Source organism: Eulemur rufifrons, chromosome 14 (genome assembly GCF_041146395.1).
Source record: "Eulemur rufifrons isolate Redbay chromosome 14, OSU_ERuf_1, whole genome shotgun sequence".
Lineage (NCBI taxonomy): Eukaryota > Metazoa > Chordata > Mammalia > Primates > Lemuridae > Eulemur > Eulemur rufifrons.
Genome location: NC_090996.1, coordinates 36,181,172 through 36,193,185, shown reverse-complemented (window position 1 = coordinate 36,193,185; position 12,014 = coordinate 36,181,172). Strand labels below are relative to the sequence as shown.

The window sequence follows — 12,014 nt, the reverse complement described above, 5'->3', positions numbered from 1 at the left end:
TGAGGGGTCCACGGTCCTGAGGCACTGGCTAGGGAGGGCACAGGAGTCGAGTCCAGGGACACCAGCCACGGTCCTGCCTGGGGTTCAGGAGGCCCTCCCTGCCCACCGCAGTCCGCTCACCTCGGCCCAGAGCCGCGGCTCGCTCTCGCATCTGGCCCAGGTACAGCAGGTAGTGCTTGAGGGTGCACTGCGGGCTGGCAGGCCAGACACTGCGACCGCTCCGGAGCTGGCCGCCAGCACCGCTGGGGCAGCGCAGCAGCAGCACTCAGGCCCGACGGTGTGAGGACGGGGTCCTGAGACTTGTCCCGGGCTGCCCAAGAGCTCGTGGCTCCTCCGAGTGACGTTCCTGTCCCAGAGCGCGCCGCGCAGACACGGCCCCATTCACCCGAGGCCGTGGCGGGGCCCGCACCGCGGGGGGCGCGCAGTGCGTGACCGCGGCCCGGCCCACACGTCTGGCGCGAGGCGGAAGGCGGCGGCCGAGCGCAGTTCCACCAGCTCCGGGGGGGCGGCCCCCAGCTGCAAGAGACTCAGACGGAAGCGCCCCGTCTGCGGGGGGATGGGTCGGGGTGGGGGTCTCTGGAGGACGTCCCCGCTGGACGCCCCGCCAGCGGCCGCTGCAGCGCCCCTCGCGTCACGTGCTTCTCCGCTCGGCCCCCGATGGCCGCAGGTGGCGCCTGCCGACACCTGGGAAAGGGTGGTGACGGGAGTCCGGGCCGCGGGGCGCCCGCCCTACCGATCCCCTTCCGCCCTACCAACGTCCAGGGCTTCCAGCCGCCCCCGGGGGGGCGCGCGCCCGTAGCACGTCTCCGTGGCGCTCCAGGATGGCGGCCCGGCGGCCGGGGTCCTCGCAGCCCCACAGCCCGCAGGCAGCCGCCATGTTCGCGTGGGGGCGGGGCCTCTGCGGGCGGGGCGGGGCCGACTGCCGCCGGGACGGGGGCGGGGCCTCTGCGGGCGGGGCGGGGCCGACTGCCGCCGGGACGGGGGCGGGGTCTTTGCGGGCGGGGCGGGGCCGACTGCCGCCGGGACGGGGGCGGGGTCTTTGCGGGCGGGGCGGGGCCGACTGCCGCCGGGACGGGGGGCGGCGCCGCCGGCGGCCCACGCTGGCTTTAGGGGAGCCCGCCCTCAGTCGCCCGGGAAGGGTCTCGCGGGGGAGGCCCGGGCTTCGGGACGCGCTCCTCCCGCCCCCCAACGAACCCGCCCCCCGCGGCTCGTCGGACGTACGCGCGACCCCGCCGCCCTCACGTGTCCATCGCGCCGGCCCCGCCCCGCGCGGCCGGAAGTTCCGGTGGCGGATCGCTGGACCGGGCCCGAGCGGATCGCGGGCTCAGGCTGCGGAGCTCGGGCTCGGGCTGCGGGCGCGGGGCGAGCCGGGCGCGGAGCCCAGGCCGTGCCGCGCGGCGCCATGAAGGGCAAGGAGGAGAAGGAGGGCGGCGCGCGTATGGGCGCCGGCGGCGGCAGCCCCGAGAAGAGCCCGAGCGCGCAGGAGCTCAAGGAGCAGGGCAACCGGCTCTTCGTGGGCCGCAAGTACCCGGAGGCGGCGGCCTGTTACGGCCGCGCCATCGTGAGTGCGCCGCGGCTGGGGGTCGGTGTCGGGGGAGGGGGCGGGACGCGGGTTTCAGGCCGGGACTCTCGAACCTGCTTGCGGGAGAACTGTGCCCCCCAATGAGGCTGGCTGGGTTGGAGGACAGGGACTCCTGCCCCTTGAGGACCCCGGGCCCAAAGCCTCGGATCTCTACAGGTTAGAGAAACTTCACAAGACCAGTTGGGGCCAAGAGGGTGGACTCAGCCAGGACTCCACTTTCCGCAGATCCTTGGGATCCGGGGCTTTGACAACTGATAAACCTAGTTTCTTGATTCCAGCCCCGGGCCCCAAAACTGGGACAGGACATGGGACATCGAGGTGTCAGCTTTTTGGGACAGAGGGCGCTGGCTGAGCCCATGGCCTCATGCTGGCTGGCCTGGCCTTGGTCCCCAGACCCGGAATCCCCTGGTGGCGGTGTATTACACCAACCGGGCCCTGTGCTACTTGAAGATGCAGCAGCACGAGCAAGCGCTGGCCGACTGCCGGCGCGCCCTGGAGCTGGACGGGCAGTCTGTGAAGGCGCACTTCTTCCTGGGGCAGTGCCAGCTGGAGATGGAGAGCTATGACGAGGCCATCGCCAATCTGCAGCGAGGTGGGCCACCGTGCTGCCTGGCTGCAGGGTGCCTGGGACTAGGTGGGTGGACAGGCCAGAGAGTGATCTGAAGCCCCCATTCCCCCAGCCTACAGCCTGGCCAAGGAGCAGCGGCTCAACTTTGGGGATGACATCCCCAGTGCACTGCGCATTGCTAAGAAGAAGCGCTGGAACAGCATCGAGGAGCGGCGCATCCACCAGGAGAGTGAGCTGCACTCCTATCTCACGCGGCTCATTGCAGCAGAGCGCGAGAGGTGGGCCCCTCCCCCCACCAGGCCACCCTGTCTCCCAATAACTGAGTCACCAACTACCAATACAAGTGTTTATTGAAGGCCAACAATGGCAAGCAGGAAACCAAGGGGGAAGAGGCCTGAACATTTGCCCTGAGGTTAGGGTGGGGTCTGACATCTTGCTAGGTCTATCTCTGACTAGTTTCCGGTCAACCCCCAGGGAGCTGGAAGAGTGTCAGCGGAACCATGAGGGTGACGAGGATGAAGGCCATGTCCGGGCTCAGCAGGCCTGCATCGAGGCCAAGCATGTAAGGGTGCCCTGGCTCCCGCCCGGGTCTGTGGGCATGTGTGCACGTGACATGAGGGCGCCCCTGCTGCGTGCTGAGTCTGCGCGTGCCTGCGGGGGAGGGGGTCTGGTCCAAGCGCAGTGCTCAACTCTCTGCAGGACAAATACATGGCGGACATGGATGAGCTCTTCTCTCAGGTGGATGAGAAGAGAAAGGTGAGTGTCTGTTCCCTGAAGTCTGGGTAGCGGGTGCTGAGTGTCCCCTTCCTGGTCCTTGACCCTATCCCCCTGTGGCACAGAAGCGAGACATCCCTGACTACCTGTGTGGTAAGATCAGCTTCGAGCTGATGCGGGAGCCATGCATCACTCCAAGTGGCATCACCTATGACCGCAAGGACATCGAGGAGCACCTGCAGGTGAGGACCCACAGACCATCGGGCACAGGGCCAGCAGCATGGCTCTTGGGCCCACTGAGTGTCCTCTGACTTTGTTATCACAGCGTGTGGGCCACTTTGACCCTGTGACCCGGAGCCCCCTGACCCAGGAACAGCTCATCCCCAACCTGGCCATGAAGGAGGTCATTGACGCATTCATCTCTGAGAACGGCTGGGTGGAGGACTACTGAAGCCCCCTCGCCCCCCACTGCACCTTGCCTGGGGTCCCGGCCCAGGAGGGCCCTGGGGCAGAAGCCCCCAGCCCCTGTACATAGTTTGTGTCCCTGGGCCTGCACCCCATCAGTTCTGCTGTTGGGCTCTGGACTGCTCCCCTCTTGGCATAGCTCTTGCTGGGCCACAAGCCTCCCCTGTCCCCCGTCCGGGCTGGAAAACAGGTGAGGGCGGGCTGGGCTCAGGCCACTGCTGCTACCACTGTCTCTGTAATAAAATCTGTGAGCACTAGGCGGGCATGTACTGGTGTGTGACAGGAGCCTGCCTGCAGCTGGCTCTGGCTAGCCAAGGAAGGTAGAGATAAAGACGCTGGTGTCTAGGTTGAACGTGGCGTGCCACCAGCGGTCAGGGAAGTACAGCACCTGGAGGAGGAGGGGTACAGCACAGGGATTAGCTGGGGGCCCTTTGGCCCGGCCCGGCCCTCTCCTGCCAGCCACTGACCTCACCAGCCTGGACGGTACACTCTAGGGGCCGTTCGTGCGGCGCCAGAGCTGGGTACGTATCCTGGAGCCAGGCCAGTGTGGTCTTGTTGGGGTGGAACTCAGGTGTCTTCTCAGGTGGGTAGAGGAACCAGCGCTGGGGGCAGGAATGGCAAAGTCACTCTTGTGTGTTGTGGTCATTGACTCCGAAGCCTCAGGCCCCCCCACCCCGTGCTGACCTTGCGGCCGTAGATCACCTCGGAATAGCCAGGTCCGTGCCAGTGGAAGGGTACCCCAGAGCCAGCTCCTGTGGGATCAGTTATAAGCAGCGGGTGACCAAACGCAATCTGTGCCCACCTTCAGCACCCTCTCGTCCCGAGGTGCACCCACCTGCAATTCCAAAGCTGTAAGCAGGAGTGGTACCCAGCAGACCAAACGGGGGTGGGGAGTAGTGCCGAAACAGTGATGCCCACTCAGTGAAGTTGTTGTCCCCGAAAAAATACAGAGTGTCTGCCAACAAAGAAAACAGAGGGAACAGGGATCCCGGCACCGGGGGACTCTTAAGTGTCCCCAGCCCCACCGCCACCCAGGTCTGGCTCACCGTTGCCCAGGGAGGTGGGGTCCTGGGGGTGCAGCAGCTGCTCCACGTACTCCTGGAAGGGCAGGTCCACTGCAGGAAAAGGGGCGGTCAGGACTGGCTGGTCCTGCCTTCAGGGTGCCAGCAAGCAGGCGGGGCCCGCGGGGTGCAGCAGCTCACCTTTCCGGTAGGAGTAGGTGTTGGCAGTGCTCAGCCGCACCACACTCTCCCCAAAGGAGGCCAACAGCCGCTCGCGGGAGCACAGGGCCCGGAACTTCTGTGCGGGTGGGGAGAGGATTTAGCGGCCGGGCCCAGCACGGGGGAGTTGCCGAGGACAAGCGCGCGGACAAGCGCAGCGCTCACCGAGTTGTCTGTGAGCCCCTGCAGGATGACGGGCCTGAGGAAGGCGTAGCTGCAAGGGAGGAGCAGAGTCGCTGCCGGCTCCGAGCCGCGCCCGCCGCCGCCCCCGCCCACACGCGCGCCCGCGGTCGGGGGCTGAAGGGCCGGTAAACAAGGGCGTGACCCAGCTCGAGGTGAGCGAGCGCAGGGAACCGCGGCGGCGGGGCGCACGTACTGCTGCACGAACTCGGCGTAGGTGAGGTCGGCCCGGCGCTCCACGGTGCAGCGCTCCTCCTCCGCCGCCGCCGCCGCCGGCCCGGCCCGCCGCCTGCGGGCACAGCCGGGTCAGCGCCGCCCGCCGCCCGCCGCCCCCGCCGCCCGGCCCGGCCGCCCGGCCCGCTCACCACCCGCCGTCGCCCGCCGGCCCGGGCCGAGCCGGAGCCGCCAGCGCGCAGAGCGCCAGCAGCAGCAGCGGCCCCGGCGCCATGAGCCCGCCGCCGCGCTGCACGCCGGGAGCCCACCCGCCGCCCGCCGTGGCCGCCCGCCCGGTCGTCGTGGCAACGGCGGCGCCGGGCCGGACCCGGAAGCGGCCTCCACGGCCCGCCCCCTGGGAGCACTTCCGGGAGGCGCCGCGCGGACCGCGCCGACGGCTGCCATTGGCCGCCGGTCACCGAGGCGACACTGCCGCCCGCCCGCCCCGCCCGCACGGCGCGACCGACGACAGGCGCGCGACTGCGGCTCCCACTCCTTTTATTGGGCTCACAGCGGCAGCCCTGCGCGCGGGCGCGCGGGCGGGCGGCTCAGGAGTACTCGCAGAGGTGGCCGCAGCCGGCGGGGCAGTGGGAGCTGCCCTCCAGCCACTTCATGATGTGCTGCAGGTGGCCGCCGTGGCTGCAGCCCTGGCACCACACGAACAGACCCTTGACCACGTGGTGGCAGACGGCACACATGCTGGCGCAGCGGTGGCACCTGCGGGCGGGAGGGGGCCTCAGCGAGGGGCTCCTGGGCCGCCCGCGGGCGCCCGCGCCGCCCCCCACGACCGCACCTGTCGCAGACCCAGCCGCGGCTGCTCATGGGCCGCTTGCAGTGGCTGCAGTTGACGTGCAGGCTGGTGGAGGCCTGGTTGAGGCAGCTGATGGCTCTGCTGGTGCTCAGCTTCACCACCTCGTTGGACACGTTCCAGAGGCGGAAGCGCTGCAGCAGGTCGATGTAGGACGTGTACCAGTGCTCCTGCGGGCGGGGCGGGCCGGGGGTCAGGATGGCCGCGCAGCGGACGGCCGAGCGCGGGGCTGCGCTGTGGCAGCAGCGGTTCCAGGCCCTCCCGCGCCCGGTCACGCACCTGGGTCTGCTCGTCGATGTCCTTGCGCACCCGTTCACCCAGCACGATGAGCACGGACACCGCCATCTGCACGTCGCCCTGCTCAGCGTAGAAGTGCAGCATGTCGCGCACCAGCACGCTGAAGAAGTCAGGCGGCAGGCGACTGTCATAGAGCGCGTGGGAGACGGACAGGAGCGAGAAGGAGGAGTCCATGGGCGCCAAGGAGGTCGCGTCTGCCTCGCTGCCGCTCACGTGTGGTGAGTCGGCCTTGTCCTGCAGGTGCTCGGGCCCAGGCGGCGTGTCCACGATCTCGTGGCGCAGCGGGAAGGCCTCCTGCGGCAACACGTACTCGGGCTCCTCGGCTGGGAGGCAAGGGCCAGGCGAGGGGGTCTGAGCCTCGGTCCTGCTCTGCCCCTCCAGCCCGCCCGCCCTGAGCCCCACTCACGGTGCGCGTGCTCTGGGTCCAGCAGATACAGCTCGTCCTCCTCGCCCTCCGCGTCTCCCAGCAGGTAGTCGGTGGGCACGTCGCTGCCCTCGGTTTCCTCGTTATCTGCCAGGGGGAGGGCATTCAGGGGCAGTGTGCTGGGGGATGCCCAGCCCCTCCCGTCAGCATCCTGCCCACCCTCCACCTACCCTCGTTGGTGATGAGCGTGGCGGAGGAGTCCAGCAGAGCCGTGTCGCTCCGCGCCTCGCCTTTGTTGCGGTCCAGCCGGGTCTCGCTGCCCAGCCCTGGGGCCATATCTTTCAGGTTGAAACTGGGGGCAGGGAGGGCCCATGAGTGGGTGGGCTCCAGCAGCCCCACCCGCTGGGGAGAGCCACCCCAGCACCCACCTGTTCATGAGCGGCAGGCCACAGGAGCTGCCCTTGCCCACACTGTGGTTGAGGTTGGCAGAGGGCACCAGCCCAGGGCTGCAGTAGATGATCCGCAGCATGGTCCATGTCTGGGCCACCTGGGGACGGGCACCAGTCACTTTTGGGGGTCCCAGGCTCCCAGCACCCCGCATGCAGGACCCCTCTGGCTGGAGAGAATCACAAACCCCCAGCATCTAGCTGCCCAGGAGACCAATGTCCTGGCCCGCCCCAGGTGAGGAAGCCGAGGCCTGTAGGAAAGACAAAAATCCGGTCTCCATCCTACAGCAGCTCAGAAGGAAACAGAACTGGGAGGCAGGTACTGGAAATGAGCCTGGGGACCAGTGGGGTGACAAGACACTGGGGCACAGAGGACAGCTCACACCTCCCCGCAGGGCAGGATGCAGGGCTTGAGCTTCAGGACCGTCCGGGCCTCTGCCCCCCCAGAGAACAGCCCTGGCCCTGTGTGGTCGTGGCACCTTCGGCTGCTGGGGCAGGGGCTGGTGGTGTGACTGGCCAGCGCTGAGCTCGAGCACAGTGTTGGAGGAGCCGGCCCCAGCCCTGAGGCCACGGCTCCTCAGCCCCCTTCGACCCCGCCCCTCCTACCTGGTTGCGACCCAGCTCCCGAGCCACCTTTGCATTGTGGTCACAGAGCTCGGCCAGTGGCCGGCCAGTCAGAGCATAACGCTCCGCCGTGTCCACAAACCAGCCCATGCTGCCGCCGCCAGGCTCCGTCTCAAAGACGCTGAGGGCGCTGGAGGCCAGCCCTGCAAAGGGCTCAGCGGGGTCCAGCTTACGCTTGAAGAACATGGGGTGGCGCCGGTCACCGGGGTAGGGCTTGCGCCCTGACTCGGCAGCCACTAGGCTCTCCTTGGCCGCGAAGGCCAGGTCCCCGAAGAGGCCGTAGCAGAGTCCCTCGGGGTTGGCACGCTCAACAGGCTGGCTGGCGTCTCGGAACAGATGCTGGCACAGGGAGCTGTCCTTAGAGCCGGACAGCAGGAAGGAGGGGTCGTGGGGGTGGCGCCAGGCGATGCCTGTTGTGACGTCACGGTGCTCCTCAAACATGGCAGCTGGCACGAAGGGCCGGCGCACATCCCACACGTAGATGTTGTGGTCCACCATCATGGAGCAGGTAGCCAGATGGTGGCGGCACTCGGGCCGCCACTTGACTCGGGCCACCGAGGCGATGGTCTGCACGCAGTGCATCTCCTTGGCGCGGTGTGTGGTCATGTCCCAGACCTTCACCATCTTGTCTCGCCCTCCTGTGGCCAGCCAGCCCCTGTGGGAGGGCCCCAGCCATGCCCTCAGTGACCTCTCCTGGGGGAGAGGGCCCCCCAGCCCTGCCGCTCCCCACTCTCTGTCCCACAGGTCTGAAAGCGGTGAGAGAGCTTTTCCTGAGCCCTGCCGCCTGCCCCCATGTCCCCACACCTGTCCTCGGGGTGCCAGTCACAGCAGAAGACGGGCCCATTGTGGGCCGTGAACATCCTCTCGCACCGGTCGGGGCGCCGGATGTCCCAGAGCTGCACGTTGCCGTTCTCGAAGGTGGAGGCGAAAGTGAAGTAGTCCCGGATGCTGAACTGGACGTCCCGCACGCTCTCAGACTGGCCTGCGGGCAGGTGTCAGTGGAGGGAGAGGCAAGGGGGGCTTGTCCCCAGGGCAGGGCCTGAGGAGTGGCTGTGGGATGGTGTCACACACCCTCTACCAGGAGGCCCAGAGGGTAGAGCGGACACCCCTAAGGACTGCCCAGCACAGACGGGCAGGGAGTTGCCACACAGAGCGGCCCCAAGAGCCTGGGCTGGGAAGCAGGATTCCAGGTGTTTTTCCTTTTTCCTTTCTGAGGCAGGATCTCGCTGTTGCCTGGGCTGGCGTGCAGTGGCACCGTCACAGCTCACTGTAGCCTCAAACTCCCAGGCTCAAGCGATTCTCCTGCCTCACCCTCCCAAGTAGCTGGGACAGCAGACACACGCCACTACACCCAGCTAACTTTTTAAATTTATTGTAGAGGTGGGGTCTCACTGTCTTGCCCAGCCTGGCCTCAATCAATTTTCCCACCTCAGGCTCTCAAAGTGCTGGGATTACAGGCCATCATTCCCTGCTGCTGCCGCCAGGTGGTTTTTAACACAAACTTCTGGGCTTCAATGGTCCCTGGATTCTGTACTCTCCATCAGTCCCTGGGCAAAGTTGTGGCCCCTAGGAAAAGGACCCTGGGGGGACCAGACAGTGTACCCCACCTCCTCTGCCTCCCTGGGCTGAGAACCCCAGAAGTCCTGGCAGACTTGGGGTGGCCTGGAGCTCTGCAGTGAGGGAAAGGGAGGTGGTGCGATGAGCTCTCTGCTCAGCCACGGGGTCGGCTTTGAGAAAGCTGGGGCTCTGCCCTCCCCTCCCACACCCAGCCTCAGTTCCTGCTGGTCCTGCCACCTGCCTCCCCATCGTTGACACCACATCTAGGCCTGCTCCCACCTCCTATCCACCCCACCTCCTCCAGGAAGCCCTCTGGGAGTGCATCTAAGGGCCTCTGATGTATGGAGCACTTCTCAGCCTGCCTGGACAGAATGGGCACCAGCAGAGATGCCCACCTGCCCCAACCTGCCTCAGGGGGCCTCACCTGAGAAGGTGCTGACAGAGTCCTTTCTGCGCAGGTCAAAGCACTTCATGAAACCATCCTGGGAGCCGCTGAGGAGCACGTGGGCCTCGGTGGGGTGGAAGCAGACTTTGTTCACCGTGCGCTTGTGCTCTGTGAACAGCTGGTCCTGCTTGTTGCGGGATGGCCGGCCCAGGTTCCACGTAACCACCACCCCGTTGGTGGCTGCTGTGGCCAGCAAGTTCTCATCCATCTGGTGCCAGACCACGTCAGCACAGCTCAGGTTAAGTGAGGGCTTGCGGCCCACACGCAGATTCAGCTTCTCCACGAACTGCTCCTCCTCAATGGAGTAGATCTTGAAGATGCTGCGCCCTGCCACGACCACTTGGGCTGCATCACGGCACACGCTGATGGCGTTGGCTGGAGCATCCAGGTGGCAGTGCATGGTGCGGCCTGTCAGCGTGCTGCCACCCAGGGCCGTGGTCACCCGGGACATCTTCTCCATGGCTGCACGGGTGATGGGGACAGGTGATCAGTGAAGTGGGCTGGCCTGGTCTGCCTGGATGGGTGGTCAGTTCAGAACGTTCATCCAGGTTGGGTCCCCCAGAACTTCCTGGGCCTGGGCCAGTCAGTCTCGGTGAGCCAGTCCAGGGCAGTCCATCAGGCTGGACAGGCAAGCTCAAACCCACTGGAATCTGTCAGTCCAGCCTGCCACCCCAGCCGGGCGGTCAGAGGGCTCAGCAGCAACCTTGAGGTTGGCCAGTCCCATGTCTGACTTCATGGAAGGACCCTACGTGGTCAGTCCTGGCCAGGCCACCCCTCCATCCCCCTCATCAGTCAGATCTGGGCACTGAACCTTCCTCAGTCAATCCCAGCAGGGAAGCGAGGGGGCTCCCGCTGTCCGCACGGTCGGCCCTGGGGGCCTCCGAGGGCGGCGGGGCTGCGAGGCTGCGAGAAGGAACAAAAGAGGGGAGAGGGACAGAGGGGCCCAGACGACTCAGGCAATAGAGGCGCGAGGGGCACAGAGAGCCCTCAAGGACCGAGCTGTTTGGGGAGCCTGGGGTGTCTGGAGGGGCCGGAGGCAGGAGAGAAGCCGGCGGTACGGCATACAGGGTTCCCGGGAGCGCGCGCGGAGGTTCCAGTGGCGCGGGGGAGGGGGCGCTGCGGGGCCGGGATCAGGGGGCCGAGGAAGCCCTTCTCGCCGCGGAACCCAGTCAGCCACCAAAGGGGCACGGCGGTCCGGAATCGCTGCGCCGGAAGCGGCCTGTCTTTCCCGCCCCTCGCCGGAAGTGGTCCGTCTCCTGCCTGCCCCTCGCCGGAAGCGAGTGCGGACTCTCGCCGGTACTATTGGGGTTCCGTGTCGGGCAGCTGCGCTGGGGGAGGCCGCGGGGGAATGATGCAGGGCTCCCTCGTTCCACCTCGGTGGTTTTCTTGGTGTGGTTTAAAAAAAAATTTTTTTAAGAGAGGGGTCTCGTTGTGTAGCCCAGGCTGGTCTGGAACTCCTGGGCTCGGCGATCCTCCTGCCTCGGCCTCCCCGGTAGCTGTGACTACAGGCGAGCGGCACCGCCGCGCCCGGCTGTTTGTTTTTCAGTCTCAGTATTTTAATACTAGCGCTTATTCCACCCCCCAGGCCCATCAGCAAGTCCGGTCGTCCTTAAACAAGTTCCAGATGCCTCAGTCTCCACTTCCTTGCTCCTGGACCTCAGGAGCAGCCTCCTAGCTGCTGTCCTGGGTCCATCAGTCCCCTCCGATCTGAATCGCGCACAGAAGCTTGGTGCCACTCTTCTGCCTAAGGCCTCCCGCAGCTGCCCACTGCACTGTGAATAAATCCCAAACACCTGGCCTCTGCCTTTCCCCCACTGCGCCAGTCACACTCTTCCTCCCGCTGTGTCTCAGCCCCCACAGGTTGCCTCTCTTTCCCGGCCCACCAAGCTCTTTCCTGCCTCATGGACGCTGCGTGTGCTGTGCTTTCTCTCATTTCTCGAACGGTCTCCTCACCCTTTGGGGGGCAGCTTAAATGCCATCACCACAGAGGCCTTCCCTGGCCACCAACCCTCTCATGGCTTCTCCATCCCTGTGGCCTTCACAGCACTTGTTACAACCTGTTCCTTTGTTTACTGGCTGGCTGTCACACACAAGCGTGAATTCCACCAGGGCAGGGGTTGCATCTGTCTTGGCCCTCATCCAACTTCTGGTCCCTGACACACCCATCCCATCAGCGGCCCTCTCTCAGCCTCCTTTTCTCTTGGGTCTGGGTGCCTTATGTGGCCTTTTAGGACATCCTCATCCCTCTCTTAGCCTGTTACCTCTGTGCATAAAACAGGCCTCATTTCTGCCTTTCTGGAAGGATGGGCTAGATCCTAGATATTTTGGAGGGAATATTATGTGTAGTGGCGTTAGCATCATTTCTCCCCCTTTAAGCAATGGGAAGTTAGGGGCCTTCTGTGTTGGTCACTGCTGAGTGACAGTCTGGCACAGTGGCACTAGCCTCTCCATGTTTGTTGAAAGAATAAATCTGATGAGGTGACAGGTCCAGGAGTATTCCAGAGACCTGGGCTGCCCAGGGAAGATATGCC

The 12,014-nt window shown here is 65.9% G+C and overlaps 3 protein-coding genes across 8 annotated transcripts; 1 reads left to right on the top strand and 2 right to left on the bottom strand.

Moving 5' to 3' along the window:
• The first annotated feature begins 1,250 nt into the window (after nucleotides 1-1,250).
• STUB1 (STIP1 homology and U-box containing protein 1) lies at nucleotides 1,251-3,315 on the top strand. Of its 2 annotated transcripts, none has more exons than XM_069486361.1 (7): nucleotides 1,251-1,561; nucleotides 2,033-2,174; nucleotides 2,263-2,428; nucleotides 2,625-2,712; nucleotides 2,850-2,906; nucleotides 2,990-3,106; nucleotides 3,190-3,315. In XM_069486361.1, exons 1-7 carry the CDS (start codon nucleotides 1,403-1,405, stop codon nucleotides 3,313-3,315), a joined length of 855 nt encoding a protein of 284 aa, XP_069342462.1. In that variant the 5' UTR covers nucleotides 1,251-1,402. The 2 variants fall into 2 exon arrangements, with proteins under 2 accessions (XP_069342462.1, XP_069342461.1); XM_069486360.1 differs by having other exon boundaries at nucleotides 1,976-2,174.
• A 316-nt stretch (nucleotides 3,316-3,631) lies between these two features.
• On the bottom strand, nucleotides 3,632-5,177 carry JMJD8 (jumonji domain containing 8). 5 transcript variants are annotated; one of them, XM_069486362.1, is made up of 9 exons: nucleotides 5,095-5,177; nucleotides 4,926-5,018; nucleotides 4,715-4,763; nucleotides 4,532-4,628; nucleotides 4,376-4,444; nucleotides 4,165-4,284; nucleotides 4,014-4,081; nucleotides 3,797-3,931; nucleotides 3,632-3,717 (listed from the first exon to the last, which is right to left on the bottom strand). In XM_069486362.1, exons 1-9 carry the CDS (start codon nucleotides 5,175-5,177, stop codon nucleotides 3,637-3,639), a joined length of 795 nt encoding a protein of 264 aa, XP_069342463.1. In that variant the 3' UTR covers nucleotides 3,632-3,636. The 5 variants fall into 5 exon arrangements, with proteins under 5 accessions (XP_069342463.1, XP_069342466.1, XP_069342465.1 ...); XM_069486363.1 differs by having other exon boundaries at nucleotides 3,642-3,717; nucleotides 3,802-3,931; XM_069486365.1 differs by lacking the exon at nucleotides 3,797-3,931.
• A 258-nt stretch (nucleotides 5,178-5,435) lies between these two features.
• WDR24 (WD repeat domain 24) lies at nucleotides 5,436-10,276 on the bottom strand. Its single transcript, XM_069486359.1, has 9 exons — nucleotides 9,463-10,276; nucleotides 8,286-8,463; nucleotides 7,464-8,136; nucleotides 6,840-6,958; nucleotides 6,642-6,763; nucleotides 6,454-6,558; nucleotides 6,030-6,370; nucleotides 5,736-5,920; nucleotides 5,436-5,659 (listed from the first exon to the last, which is right to left on the bottom strand). The coding sequence occupies exons 1-9, from the start codon at nucleotides 9,941-9,943 to the stop codon at nucleotides 5,491-5,493; spliced, it is 2,373 nt and encodes a 790-aa protein (XP_069342460.1). The 5' UTR covers nucleotides 9,944-10,276; the 3' UTR covers nucleotides 5,436-5,490.
• Nucleotides 10,277-12,014: the final 1,738 nt, after the last annotated feature.